The 15844-nt window shown below is 43.0% G+C and overlaps 1 protein-coding gene across 1 annotated transcript; it reads left to right on the top strand.

Moving 5' to 3' along the window:
- Positions 1 to 1624: 1624 nt before the first annotated feature.
- On the top strand, positions 1625 to 11023 carry LOC115343045 (translation initiation factor IF-2-like). The gene is made up of 3 exons (XM_030018500.1): positions 1625 to 1942; positions 5331 to 5411; positions 11005 to 11023. Exons 1-3 carry the CDS (start codon positions 1625 to 1627, stop codon positions 11014 to 11016), a joined length of 411 nt encoding a protein of 136 aa, XP_029874360.1. The 3' UTR covers positions 11017 to 11023.
- Positions 11024 to 15844: the final 4821 nt, after the last annotated feature.

Here is a 15844-nt window from a genome sequence, read left to right as displayed (position 1 = left end):
ATAAAAAGGATCTAGCATTGGAATCTAATAGTGCTAACATCTTATGAGAGCAGTAGACCTTGCTGGCATTGGTACGGTATTGACTCTGCTGGTACTGTGAGTAGCTCGCCAGTTTTGTGGAACGCGTTGCTATCAGATGTGAGGAAATAGTCAACAGACAAGGAGAGGAGTGGCAGTCTGGTGTCTAATGGAGAGAACATAGTCATGTCACTAGGTGACGCTGGCAGTGTCACACAGAGCGCCCTTGCAAGGCTATATAAACCGCCATGCGGGGACGGGAGTTGCAGTTGGCAAGGGATCGAAGCATGGCATGACTAATGGTGTACACCCTGATGGTGGAGGGAGGGCAGAGGTTTGCCAAGATGAGCAGGGACTGCTAAACTTTATGGTTCCTAATCAAGTGTCCAGAACTCCTTCAGGCCACGCTATATCTGACTGAGGTTTTGCTTATATTCTCTATTTCACCTAAATTCATTAGAACTGTTTTCTAAAGAAGTTTACCATGTTGCATTGGAACTAGGTTTTTTTTCTCATCCATCTGGCAAAGCATCAGCTCCTACTGCCTCAGGGTCACAAGCAAAGGTGTAAAGTCCTGCGCATGGATAAAACAGAAGTAATCCATGGTAGAAAAGTCTAACCAAGATGTCATGTAGCCGTTCTGCATGCCAGGCCATTGTGATTTGAAGGTCTGTTCCTTTCTGTGTGAGGGGAAGACAGACATTCCTTCCTTTACTAGGCAGGAACCACTTTCACCTCTCCTCTAACAGTTCTAGAGCTCCCTTGTCTAGCTCTTATATTGGTCTGCAAAATATGTTTGTAATCCTGATACCAAATATTGTCCATCTTTTATTTAATAGCAAGGGAAGGAAGGGATAGCAGATTTCTCTTTAAGAAACAGGGAAGGAAGGGAAGACTATTGTGACAATTATGTGGGTGCTTCTGGAGTTTGAAGGACTTTTTTTCTATAAATGACTGTTTCTGAGCTTCTCCAAAGTGTCAAAGAGTAGAAACAAAATCTTATCTGGAGGGAACAGTGTGTGTATGGCAAATGCAGTTCATCACATGGATTTTGCCAGTTTTTCTGTGGATTCCTTCTTCAAATGTATAGAAACAGTGTTAGGAAGCATCTGGATCTGAGCATTTGGGAATGGAGTATTGGCACTGTTGGGGGACCACTGGCATATGGCACTTCAGCTGAGCGGAAGCTGTTGGTGAATGCACACCTCGATGAGTGCCAGACGTGTACTTGCAGATGGAGGTGCAAATTCCCGAAGAGCCCCAGCAGCTCTCCGAGAGGCATGAGAAGAGGCCGCCAAGTAGCCAGGGAAAAAACGGGCGGCAAAAAGTATTGAAGCTTTTGCACCTTTGCCCACTCGCAGACCCCGCTTAGCCACGCGGCACAGCAGCAGGAAATTTCCTGTCCTGCCTAACGTGGTTGTGCCTTTCCATTTCTCTTTCGCTGTCCAGGAGATACCTGACGCTGCCCACATTGTAAACCCATGCTTCTATTTTCAGGACCATCCTCCTGTTGCGGTAGATGGAGGGGGTGAGTTTAACGCTCAGGTTTGTGTTCTTCCAGACCCCTCGGGCCGGCATCCCGGCGCGGGCACGCTTGCCCCGGGGGATGCCAGGCCGCCGGCAAGCTCCGCTTGGCAGGGGCGGGGCGCGGCCTGCAGGTGGCGCCCTGGCCTTGCGGCGGGCGGGGCGGGGCGGGGCGGGGGTGCGTGCTCCGCCGCGGCCCCTGCGGCGTGGCCCGGGCGGGGCGGGGAGCGGGGCCGAGCCCCCGGTGCGAGGGGCCGGCGGCGGCAGGGTGCGGGGGTCAGCCCGGTACTCGCGGGTACCAGCTGAGCATTGTGGAAAACAAGTGCGCGCGGTGAAAAGCCGTTGGTATCTGTGGACCGTCCCAACAGATGTCACCAACAGATCTGTATTGATTGCCGAGGTTGGTGCCTCGGCGGTGGTGGGGGCAGATGGCACGTTGCTAATAAGCAGTGAGCACTGCTGGCAAAGCAGTGAGGAGTGCTTGCGCCAGTGGGATAGCGGAGTGGCACTATGCCATGGGCAAGTGAGGGGCATCTTTGTCCTCTCCGTATTCATTCCTTTTTTTTTTGGCTGTGTGAAGTCTAAATTTCTTCACCTCCTCCCTGAAACTTTGCTTTCCTTCTTGTTTCCTGTGCTAGCCCCACTCTCTTTTGTCTCATTCTATCTGCTGCTTCCACCCGTTTGTTTCTTATTTGATGCTCATGCCTTTGCCTGGAATGTTTTTGGCTGCCAGTAGCATCCCCTTCATGTTTATACCTCGCCAGATCGTGTTGGGTAGGAGAGGGAGTGAGACTAAGGACATTCTTGCTGGCTGTTATAGAAGAGGGTGGGGGTTACATTAGACCTGAGAAAAGGCTTATGGATCACTTGGATAAACATCTTTGATTCCAAACGTGGTGATAGAGACTCATCACTACTCAGCAGACTGGGTTTTTGAATGTTACCAGGCTGTTGCTTCAGTTATCAGAACAGGAGACAGAACATGAACCACTACCAAACAGAGGATTGCATGAACTGATGTATGAACTGCAATAGTAGTGAGCACATGCATCCAAGCACATAAATGCTTTAGCTCTAAGGAGTGCTAGGTGCATTAGTAAGTGCTTATGTGCACTAGGAATTCTATTTATACATCACAAATACTCAAGAACGGCTACTCATCTCCTACCTTCCCACAATCAGGTACACATGAATGAATCTAATGTTCATTACTGTATGGATATAAATTTTTTTTTTTATGATCTGTTGTGTGGCAACTTGGATGCCGCAGCAGGCTGTGAAATATCCATTTTTTTTGGATGGCAAGCAACTGGAGAGTATGGCTAAACCAAGGAGACATTCTGGCATGGCTGCTTTGTTGATGATTTTTTTGTTACTTTTATGGACTGGCTGCATTTTGAGGTGTCAGATCACATTGTGCCTAAATTCCTCTTATGAAGGAGGATCCCTTTACTGTTTCCTGCAAAAAGTGACCCAAGCTTAGCACCGCCAGCTTCATTTAGTGACATCACGTGTCACAAGACACTGTCCTCAGCAGTACAGAACCTGGAATTACATTCTTTAACCATGTGCCCAGCAGCTGAAGACCACTGTTATAGCCCTCAATGCTACCTGCTGCCATTTTTCTTGTTGAACTGTCTGAATTAAATTTGATGATCAGAAGAAACATGGCCAAAGAAATACACCCAAGCGTGAAGGGTGGGTCCCTTGGTCTTTCAGTTGTGATCCAGTAATTTTTTTATTATTTAAAGGTAAAAAACAGCTGTGAGTTCCCTTACTTGTGATAAGGGCTTTTGACTTCTACTTAAGCTGCAGCTTGCTTTGTTATTGTAATTTCTGGATTAGGGAAATTGCTTGATTCTCTTCAGAGCCTGACTATGATAGCCAAAAATCTGGACCACGTTGCAGCTCCAGGGAATCTGTTTGCAAAGGGGAGAACCCCTGAGTGTCTATAGAAGCTGGCTCTGCATTTGCCCCGAAAGCTTCTATTTTCCAAAAAAGGAAAGGGCAAAAAAGCCTGAACACTGATTCTTTGAAAGCTGTGAAACTTAGAACAGGTGTGAGTACAGGCAGCTGCCGGGGTGCTGTGTGCAGATATTCCTGCTAATGCCTCCTTAGAACTTAATCTCTGAAACCATCTGCTTATGGTGAGCACATGTCCCGGGGGGGGGGGGGGGGGGGGTGGGCAAGAAGCAAATCCAGCAGCCCCACAACTTCTTCCACTGTAGCCTGAGTAAGAATTTTGAACAGCAGAATAAGCTTGAGTTGTGTGTCAAGAGGCCTTATTTTCAGCTTTTATGAAGTAGGAAAACTCCAGTGTCAGTTCCCCAACTTCAGGGTGGTTACTGGAGTCTCAGAGATCAAGATCTGGCTCATGACCATCTGAACAAAAACAACACAGGAGACAGGTTTTGGAACTGCCATCAGCAGAACCCTTTGTCCCTACAAATATGTGGGATCAGTTTTTCTTACTCGGGGTCTCAGTCTGAACAAGATCAGCTAAAACCTCCAGCAGAATGCCTGGCTTGTATTACTCTAGTTTTCCAGTCTGAAGTCACTGGGAAGTTGAGTAGGTCCTTTATCTTGTCACCCTTAGTGCAGCTATCCTGATAATCTCCAGTGGAGCCTCCAACAGTTATCTCTGAGCAAATCACTTCTCTTCGTCATACCTTTTTTTCTCCTCCTGTTTCTTTGCTTTTTGACTTTGGGAGAGACAGCCCCTGCTCCAGGGTCTCTGTTTGTTATTGTTGTTGTACTTACAATGTACCTGAGGATCATAGATGTTACTGTGTTAATAAGGGAATCAAACCCACCCACTGCTGCTTGCTGTGCTGCTTGCTTTTTACCTGTCTACGCTTGTTTGCAGAGGCCAAATTGCTCTCAGCCACTGACCTATTAATGAAAAGCTAGTTTATCAACTTTGGCAAAAGAAGAAAGCAGTATTAGCCCCTGTTGCCCTGTGACTGCCAGAAGCAGTATGGTGACAGGAATGGGTCATACTTCAGCCTGTGACTGAAGGGTCCCCAGCTTCAGAGAGACATTCAGAGACTTCCCCTGCATTTGGTGCTGGCCATAAAAAATTGATCATCCTTTGTTACAGCTTCACTTCTGTCACTTTCCATCCCAGAGTCTGTTTTTTACAGAAAACAAGCTACATTCATCAAAAATGACAGAACACAGACTTAATGTAATCATGTATGGGAACATGAATTGCAAATGCAGAACACAAGCACTAAAATGTATTTTCCATTACTGCCACAAAATGAAATAATCATGAACATTTTCCCCAAGAATGAGAACACATGTAGAGTACACTGACACCTCAAAATCTGCTGCCGTGCCCTGGCCTCAGGTGCAGGTAGACTTCGTGTCTATCAGCAGGGCAGAGATCTGCTAGTATCAGAAGAGGTGGCTATCTTATAATCCTCACCATGGAAACTTGTGTTGGTTATTAGTTACGGCAGCTTCTGCAGGCTCATTTGGGTGACCTTCTGGTCATCTCTGGTTGTTAAAGATCTCATGGTACTCTTAAGCATAACCAAGCAGAAGTGCTGGAAAAATAGACAATGCTGTGTTGCTCCTTAATTCTAGATTCTACTTCTAACTACTGTTGGATCACTTTCTGATAACTTCGAACAAGTCCTCTCACCCCTACCTTGCTTTCATGCATAAGCTCCAAAAATACAGATATGCCTATTTAAAAAAAAAAAAAAAATCTGTTAACTGATTTAGAGTTGGTACAGGACAGCATGACAACATGTTAATCAAATTCTTCCTGTCCCTTGCAGATGCACTGGACCACAGTTTTGCCATGCTCTGTTGAACATCTGCTGTACCACACTCCAGATGTGGCTGTGTTTCACAGACAGGTAAGGTTATACCTGCCTTTATATCTGATTCTTTTATTTGTTTGTAACTTGCTTTAGTATCAGAAATATAAGTGACTGAACTACCTATGTTGATCAGGGTGTCAGGAGAGGCAATGAAGAAGGGTAGTAAAATTGGGAATAACCAATCTGTGAACTAAACTAAATCCAGTACTTGCTCAGTTATTTAGAGTATATTAAACATATGCAAGTTCTCATCCAGCCTGTACTTGCCACAATTCTGCAAATACAAAGCCACTAATAAGGGGTGTTGGAGCCTGCCCTGCTGAAGGATAGTTGGATATGGATCATGATGATGTCTGGAAGGGAAACTACTAGTTTGATCAAAGCCTTGTACTCAGACAGCACTGAGTGCTGATGGAATGATATAGGGAGAATAAGGCAGAAAGACAGTGGCTGGTTTGCATCTCATCCAGCAGAAGTTGTTATGAGGGACTTATTGATCTCTGATTCAGCCACAGGCCATGAGTTAAATGATGGGATATATCTGAGAGCGACCAGTCTAACTGCACCCGACAGGAGGTGCTGAAGAGAAGAGCATGCTGTGCTGGGGCAGTCTTTTTTTTCACCCTAAAGACAACGTGACCCTGTCATAAAGGGAAGAGGGAGAGATTTTGTTCTAAATGAATTAAAATTATGTCTTTGCATGAGAGCAATTCAGATTATAAAAAATACATAAAACAAATAGACGCAGCAGCTGTAGAATCCAAGAGAAAATCTGTATTTGGAAGAGATTCTTAACTTTTTTGTACTGTGACAGTAAGGAAAAACATTTGGTCTTATGCATCTTTCCAGCTGTTTACATATAGTCTGTGTCCTTTCTGACAAGTTTGCTTAAGGACCTTTATAGACATGTTCATATGGTCACATACATGCAATCTCCTTGTACAAGAATGTGGGGATATGTGCATATGTATATTTGACACACTTTATGTGCATGTACATCATCTCATAGAAATGAACTTCCTCTCTGAATTAATGTGCTTATATGCATATACATCAGTATGTCCCAAGGTGCATATATGTATCTTTGTTCATATTCCCATATATGCATGAGGTGATCAACATAGTCAAATTGAAAAACTAAGTTATTCCAAATCTGTGTTATTTCTCATTTCGTTCCCAAGGGGTAAATGGACCCATTCCAAATGAAAGGTAATCTTGGGACCTGAAGTTTTACGTTTCAGCATATAGTGTGGTTTTAACACTCTGTACCATAGATTGTAAGCTCTTCGGGGCAGTTAGTAGATTCCCTTCCTTGTTTATGCAACAAAGGCAATGTCAGATTGTTTAAGAATTTAGGTGCTAGGACAGTGAAAATAATTAATAAAAATGGTCAGATTTTATGGAAAGATGAGATGAGCTGGGTGGGAAGGACCGCAAAGAACAAACAAAGCCATCCATGTAAACTTGTGCAGGAAGTTTGTCACTGTTTTTTCTACTGGGTTGGAATACTTTCCCTACAACTTTGAACACATACCCATTTCAGTGTTGTCTCTGTGTGGCTCAAAATCTAGCACACGTGGATATTACATACTCTTCTCTAGAGCTAATATACATATGCATATGTAGTAAAAAGCCCAAACTTTCAGAAATAAACATTTACGTAATATGTCAAACGTGTCATCATCGCAGGTAACCATCTATGTACAGCATATGCGTGGCATTGGAAAGACGTGTGTCATATGTACATAAGTCTATGTAAACTTACATAGGTTTTATGCTTGTGTATATTTAGCCAGGAGTGTATGTACACGTATTCATACAAGCACTGAATCAAGTAGTGCAGTACAGATAATATGTACGCACCTTCCAGAAGAGGGCATCTGTCTCCTGATGCAGGCAGCCTTTCTTAACCAATGGCCCCCAGCCTCTCGCACCTGGGCACTTGCCTCTTGCTTGCCAATTTGAGGTTAACAGTGCCAGCACAGAGTGAAATATTAAGGCAGCCGCTTGAAATTCAAAGTGTTTCTTTTAATTAATGGGTGGATGCCACAAGTTGATCCAATCCAGCTCTTAAATTAATCTTAATTACATGGATTTTGTAACTTTGGCATTAGCCAGCCACACAAAATATGTATTTCATAATCCTAGAAACGGGTGAAAAAGACTGCTGCTGAGCTGAGAAGTCAGCTGATGATGTTATCAGCCTCTGTGGCTGTGGGTGTAAGTGTCATTGGGGTGTGTCCGAGATCTTATCAGGAATACCAAATTAATTCACTCCTGCAAATATCAAAACAAGCTTTTTTTGCCGGCAAGTAGGGAATAGGCAAGAGATTTCTGAGCTGCTATATTTGGAGTTTCTATGCCATCCAGTGCTGATATAATAAAGAATAGAAGCATCAGGGAAGGGTAGTTGGTGATCTGTCCTGTTTGGTAATGAGTTTTGAGTGTATACCCAAAGAGTGCTACTCAAGCCTTTAGCTGTTCACATTATACTTGTTGACTTGGACTGGGGATCCGGAATCCTGCCTTTGTAGCTCTGCCATTGGCTTGCTGTGTGTGACTGGTCAAGGAGAGGGAAGCTTTCCATCCCTGTGCTTGTTTTCCCTCTCTGCATATTTGTTTGTTCAGACTTCTCTTTTTCTAGATAGGAGCTGCCTCTTAGTATGTCTCCATTCAGCATTATATGGCATCTAGGTGCTACTCTGCTACAGATGATGATAATGGATAAATTGAATTATCTCAGGAGAATTGATACTGCTACTCTCTGTTAGGGATGAGCATCCAGGATCTCTCTGAGCATCCATCACACCAACTTTAAATAGAAAACAGAGCTGGGAATAGATGGTCAGGGATATTCATAGGAAATGCAGACACACAATTTGCCTAACCAGTCACTGCATATTCTTTAAACAGGAAGCAGGGCCTTGGCTGTCCCCAGGGATTGGTATTCCCTTGGGATTGACATTGCTGCTCACTGGATTACACTCCTGCTTCTGCAGATGAGACTTGAAAAATGATGGATAAAACTGGGATTAAGCACAATTGCAAGCTATTCTTTAGTCGTCTTGCTCTAAATCTGAGTCAGGATAGGAGCAGAGCCTGTATATAGCCAAGAATGACTAGTTGTGAAGTGGTAAAGTGCATTTGCGAGCTTTTCTCTGTCACTACTGCAAACCCGGGGTGGGGTGGAGGAAGACTATTGAGAAAGAGCAGAAGATCTGTTTGTGCGTAAGCACATTCACCTGTGGAGAAATATTCTGCTGTATACAGATGTACGTACATGCACACTTGTGCACACCTGTACCTTTTATTTGTGCCTCCATAAGCATCCTTTTTTCATTTACTCTACAGTATAGGCCCCTGAAATCTTTGTAGAGATAATTTTTCTCTAGAATGGGCTTGTGAATGCTAATCTTATGTCTGACCTGTGAGTTCTCTCAGTGCCTGTGTGATACACTTTGTTTGAAGACAGTCCCTCCTTCTCACAGACTTTTTTGTATTTTGCCAATCTTTTACTGCTGATTATACTTCTGTCTTTCTGGTTAACAATTTTACCTTGTAAAGCTTTTCCTGAAGTTGCTTTACAGGGCAAGGTTAGTTTGAACATCAATTTGAGGAGCTGTTTTCATAGTACTTTTGGAAACATAAGTGGGAAAATGTTAAACCTCATGTCAATTTGCCTAATTGATGGGAAACTTGATTGTGGCCAAGGAGGAGTGGATTTCCCTACTTCAGTCTTATGAATAATTTGCTCATCTGAAAAGAGAGAAAAATCTAGTCAATCCTGGCAGCCAATACGACTATCCTCACAGGTTGAGATTCTCCCAAAATACAGAATAAAAACAGGGAAATTATGCGCCTGACTACCTTGGGACACTTTTATAATGCTGAACCTGTGTATTTTATTTGTTTTGGTTGGAGTTGATGAGGTCTTCCATGGAACCAAATTATTTTGATTCCAATTTTGTCAGGTTTCTTGTGCTTTTCTCCAAAGCACTTGTTTCTCAAGTAATGGTAATGGAATCTGGATTAGGTAGACTGGTCCTGAAATACTGTATCATTTCTGTGTTCTTGAGATACTAGAACATGCCTGCTTTTGCAATTTGTAATCTCCAAGGCTTGCTGGAGTTGGTGTGACTTGGATAGGAATGATACAGAACTTCCTCAGTTTTCAAATTTGAAAACTTTTAGATGTCTGAACTCATCCAGCAATGGGGAGGAAGCCAGCAGGCAAATGGAGAAACCTTTCCAGCTTTCAGTGTAGGTAGGAAACAGAATGAGTTAATGTTGGCCCAAAGGGCCACAATAAATAATGAGAGCTCTTCCAAGTATATCGGGGGAAAGAAATACGAGAGAGAAGGTAAGCCCATTAATAAATTAGGAGAGAGATGGAATCAATGGTGATTCTAAAATGGCTGAGCTACTTAACTTTTTTTTTAATTGGTCTTTAAGAAGAAAAATACAGAAATGGAATATGGACCATTAGGAAGTAATGAGCATCTTGGCACCCTAGCTGTTGATGTAAAGCAGATAAGGGAACACTTGAAAGAATGGATAGCAACAAATCAGCAAGTCCATCTGATGAGCATCCTGGGATGTTTGGCTGCTGAATTCACTGAACTGCTGGCAGGTATTTTGAAAAGTTGTGGATTAAACAGGCAGATCCTTCATGGTAAGTCCATATCAGTAGCTCTGGAACAAAGGCCAGCCTTCAAGAAGCGTAAGTTCAGAAATTGGCCAGACTGACAATCAAACTAGATAGTTCTTTTCTTCACATAATTAAAATTACCACTTTTGTCTTCTCAGTGAACTTGCACAATTTGACCGGAGCTGATCCAACTGTGTCAGGGAAACCCACCTAATAAATTTACCTAATGGTTTGTGGATTTCAGTTTAGCTTAATGTTCAAAAATGCAGTGCCTTCAGAACAGTCTACCAGATGGATCTCTACTGGTGTAAGCTTTCTGCTGTAAGACTTCAGGCTGCTCTGATTTTTCCTGCAAATTAATTTTTTTGATACTTCAGCCAACCTTGTGCTGCTGCTGAGGCTCAACTTAGTCTTTTGTACACGGTGCTAAAGTTGCTCATTTGCAGTGAAGTACAATAGCATAGGCTAAGCAGGTCGAGGCACGTTCTAGACTGTCAAAATTGACAGGCTCTCTCTGCTGATCTGGAAGGGCTAAGTCCGTTCTTTGAGTATGGGAACACTCAATAGGCATGCCACCTCTCTATAGGTATAGGTCTCTAAACAGGAGTGGTATCTTTCCCTTAAAAACCTGGGGGATTTCCAAGTCTGCAGAGAGGATCTGAGCTCTTTCTCCTGATTCTTTGTCAGGATTTATGGAGAAAATTGGTAAGCAGAATGTAATGAGTGGTAGCACTGGATAGTGTTGGTGTTACAAAACGATTTCCCCTGTAAAAATGTCTATGAGAGGGCAATGCTTACCAACATGGAGGAATTGGCAATCTAAATACAGTGATGGATAGTGGAAAGCAGTGTATGAGCACTGTTCAAGATGGAAGATCTTGCTGAGCTGCCATGTAAGATGGTGTAGCATATCACAGGCTGGTGCTCTCCTCAGCCTAGAAATAGCTCAGTGATTTTTTTTTTTATTTATTTTATCAACAGAAAGAAATATGAAGCAGAAAATGAAGCACTTGCACAGATGGATAATTTACTTAAGGTCTTATTAATTCCTTTCTCTGAAGTTTACTAAATAAACCATCCAGCAATACAGAGCTTCCCCAGATGATATTTTCAGGTGAATAAATTTTTGTTTCCCACATTTTCTTAACAATTGAGATAACTTTAGGCAAAAGCCTGTAAATTATCTTTGCAGGTTAAAAGAATAGAGCTGGATTTTATCCTGTAGTAAAGCCCGTTCCCTTTCTAATTTTCCTCCAAAGGAGCTCATTCTGATTTGGTATATGGTTTTACAGAATTCAGAGTTAGCCCTGAAAGTCCATGCTCAGGCAAGACCTATCTAACAGCGGAGCTGCAATCTGGAGCTTGTTAGGAACCCCTGGTCACTGACCTCAGGGATCAATAACGCCCAGCCAGGATGGCTTGCTAACTGCATCCACCCCTGTCGTCAGTTCTGACACAGATAGGGACAGTGCACTGTGTGCAATGTCCTTCAGAGGGCATAGCTGAGAGATGCAGTGGAGAATAACTCTTCCCAGGTATTTGATACCTTGATTGTGTAGAGTCTTTTCCATTTGCAAATAATGTATGGAATACATTAGCACAGAAGCCGAGATTCTCCAGCAGTTACATTTCAATTGTCTGTCTGTCTTTCTAACTTCTCCTCCTACACAGCTTCTTTATACCCCCCAGTGATATAGAAAGCTTAGATTTAAATGATTTCAGTGGGTGAGAGGCAGGAGGTGGGGAAGGAACTAATATGAAAATTACTTTAATTTAACAGTCTGTCACTCACACTGGCCCAAAGGAACTCTAAGACCATTATCAGTGACCCTACTAGCCACCCTGCTTCTCCCTTCCTCAAGCATAAACTTGAACTATTATACAAACTTACGGGTGAGAGCATACTTTCTTCCATATCTGAATGTTAAGAGGTAAAATAGGGAAATGTTTGTGATGGAGGTTGAGGACACTATGAATATGAAGTCTTAACTTACCCTTGCACAGTAAGTGCTCAGAGAACTTGATTGCATTGGTGAAGTCCAGGTTTAGTTTATGTTTAAAACAGGGGTCCCAGAGGAAAAAATCATCCATGTTTGTGGTCATGGAGCAAGCAGTTCTGGGCTATTGTTATTTATTAATATATCTTTTGTGATAATGCCCAGGGACCCAAACACTGGAGTATTAGAGAAGGCTCTGTAGCAGAGGTTGAATAGGGACACTCAGCTGTCTCATCTCTTCAGTAATGGAGCCCTGGTTCAAGACTAAGGCTCCTAGATCCCACAGTAATGAATGTAATTAGTTCTAATAATGGGTGAGGTGATACTGTCAAATGAGAGATGGGAAGGTTCAACTGGGTACTTAGGGCCCTGTTCTTGTTTATGCAAAGGTCCTTTTACACCAGTCTGGCAGTGCAAAGAGGTCTGGAGGTGAAGTGAAAAGTTAGGAAGCTACCCTGTGAGTCTCTGGCTGTGACATTCATCTCTGTTCATCTGACAGAGCTGGAGGGAATCAAATACCAAGCAAATACAGTGGACTAAAATCTCCACTGGTGTAAATCAGTATCACTCCTTTGATTGCAATGAAGCTATGCTGATCAAGGCCAGCTGAGGACTTGATCCAGGGAATAAATGATTTTTGTCCTTAGTCTGCAAGTCCAAAGTCAAGTCCTTCGCATGTCATGTCCCATTCAGTGTTAGAGAAGGTCATATTTCGCCTCCTTCTCTCCACCCGGGCTGTCCCCTCTCCTCTGGATAAACTGTATTTCCCCATTGCATTCCCAGTCCCTCACGCTTCACCAGAATTAAATTCATCATTCATTTTTTATGGTTTATACATAGCAGTAATTTATGTTTTCAAATATATTGAGGTCACACTTTAGCAGAAAAAGAGTGTTTCACATTTAAATTGAAGGCATGTTCATTCCATTAAATGGAGATGTTTTGGATAATTTTAAAAGGCTAAAAGTAGTAGAAAGTAACATTAAAATAAAATTTGAGAGATGTAATTACACCTAATCGTACCATAAAATAATCAATACTGCATTACATTATTTCTGACTTCCCCAGTTATAGCCTTTTTTTGTTAAGCTTTTGAATATTGATGAGGTCAGTGGGGTCGCAGTCGACTCTCTGAGGTCTAATGGAGGTGGAATTAAGGTGATGTCCTCTCCTATTATATCTGCACGGGGAGGTGAGCTCTATACTTTCTCAAACTGGGGAGATAACATGGCATCAGAAGCCAATACCTCGGCAACATTTCTTGAGCTGAGATTAGGCTGTCAGTAACTGCTGACTGGGAAGCTGGCAGTGCTGTCTCCCCATCACAGACCCACTCAATTATACACGCCAGGACGCAGAGGAAATGATGTTCATGTCAACAGAGATCATTAACAGCTGGAGACCAGTGTGTGTGAGGTGACAAGAACCAGTTTGTTCCAGTTCAGCTGGGGCTTTCTGTGTTGTCTCTGTTCTCTGTGGGAGACTGAAAAGGGGTCTTGTTGTGGCTGTTTCCTTCCCTTCTCCTTCTCTGCCCATTTAGTTGTACCCCTCCACCTGACATATACCTCACTCTGTTAAAACAACAGCCCCCTCTGACCGGATTGCAAAGCATTCATCCTTCACCAGCCTTTATGTGTGTGGACATGCAACACACCGGAAAAAGCTGGGCAGCTGCTGGGATTCAGTACAGGTGTTCGGTCTAGGACCTTATTTCCACCGGTTTGCCCCAGAAGGTACAGGTCTGACTGCATATGAGTGAATGCGTCTCACCGTAGAGCGCTCTGTTTGAAAGGGATCTGCTTTTGTCCTGGTCAGTACTGTTCTTCATTTAGGGATCTTTTAGCCATCCGTGGATTTATGTTTGGGAATTCTTTCCCATGTAAAGAAAAAAATTACCTGCTGGGAGACAGCGATCTGTATTTTCCCTTGGTTCAGTGTGTACCCCTCTAACTACTTTCATACTTTGGGCTAGGGCAGTGTTTAGCATTTAAAGCAAGAGATGAAATACTGGATGGCCCATGTTCTGCACCCAAATTTCTCATAATGTACTGGTCTGTGCCTTCCTGCAAATGCTTTAGAATTTAACTTAGGGAAAGGGCTGGGATCTGAAGAGGCATTCAGCAATAATCTTAGGATTTGTATTTTGCCTTCTGTGCCTCTGTTTCTCCATGCATACAATGAGTATAAGGTTCTTTTTATTGAAGTCTGTTTTGCATAATGGAGGCAAGAAGAACATTTCTTGGCTTTTGAGAAACCCTTTGAAAAAGGCAACAAAATGTCATTTTTCTGGGTTCTGATCACAAACATCAAGAAGGATGGAATTTTAAAACAGAACCAAATTGAGCAGTACCACTGCATTAGCCATTTCACATTGCCACAGCATCCTCAGATTACAGTGCTCATAACAAAAGGAAAGATAACGAGCAGGCCCCTATCATTACCATTAATAATAAAAATGATATAATGTATTTTTAAAACTTTCCTTAATGCAACACCAGCCCAGTCATCCCAACACTCAGATTATCACATCTTCCCAAATATATATATATAAATACGTAGATGAAAGTGTCAGCAGGGCAACATGCAAAATACACTTCAGATGCTGGATCTCCCCCATCAACTGTATTTCTACAGAGGGGCCAGTCTCCTCCCACTACTGTTTCCACACAAAACCAGCCACTCTGCAGGCTTGCCAGCTGCCTGTTAAGTTATTCCTTCCCTTACACCCAGTGCTGTCCCTGGGGTCTGACTATGTCTGTGTGCCCCTGCCCTCATCAGTCCCACTGTGCCAATTGCTAAGGTATTTTCCTGGTACTTGTTCGCATGTACACCAAACTCTGTACTTTTCCCTTCTCCCACCCTCTTCCATTTATTCCATGCACCCCATTTTGTTCCTGCTCTGAAATCCAATTGTTAAAACTTGTGGTAGAAGGTGGGTATTTGCCCAAAAGCAAACTAACAGTGGCCCTCCCTCTATTGCAGACACAAGGCAGCCTTGCTCTTCTGATTAGACTGAATTGCTTTCAATTGACTAACATAACAAGCTGCTGCTGCTTTTTCTTTTTTTTTAAATTTGAAAATGGAAGGGACACTATTAGGAAATTTACATTTGCGAATATGATATTTAATTAGCAATATTAATAAATTAATAGAAGTAAAGAACCTTGTCGAGACTCCAGATTAATAAAACATGCTCTAGCTGAGTAAATGAGGTGAGCCAGGGATGTGATGCCCATAGAGGATACAGGGGAAATCTCACTCCCTAAATACCCCTTAAACAAAGTATGAGGGGCAATAGTGAATTGAGGCAAAGCTGCTTCTGTCTTATAGTACCTCTCACACTTGCACACTAGCCCTTTCCCTGTCCTGCCACATTACTTATACAGGAAATTAAGCACAGCTTTTCTGCCCACCTTCCCCTTTGCCCTGCCAAGAAGCTGAATGAGTCAGTGGTGGGGAGTGAAGAAGAACCAGTGCTTGCAGGTATAAGGTAACCGAAAGGACAGTGCAGGGCAAATGCTTATAATGCTTGTTCAGATCCATAGAAAGCGATAAAGGAGACGTAGCATTTCCTGATCTGATCCTCTGCCGAACATGGAGCACAGACTCTCACTTAGCTATGACTGTTTTCAGCTTGGTCTCTCCAGGGCACTTAGGGCTTTGCCTCAGAGGGACCCTCAGTCTGTGGCATATAAAGCAGTTTCACGCAGGAGGTGGTGTCTCGGTGCAGAATCCAGAAGGGAAGCAGTACAGTAATGTCAGTGTGTGCTCAAACTGAGAAGAATGACCACATTAAGCAAAGGTCTGGCACAGCATGAGATAAA

This window comes from Aquila chrysaetos, chromosome 6 (assembly GCF_900496995.4).
Source record: "Aquila chrysaetos chrysaetos chromosome 6, bAquChr1.4, whole genome shotgun sequence".
Taxonomy (NCBI): domain Eukaryota; kingdom Metazoa; phylum Chordata; class Aves; order Accipitriformes; family Accipitridae; genus Aquila; species Aquila chrysaetos.
The sequence above is the reverse complement of the archived record's forward strand: the minus strand, read 5'-3'. Positions and strand labels throughout refer to the sequence as shown.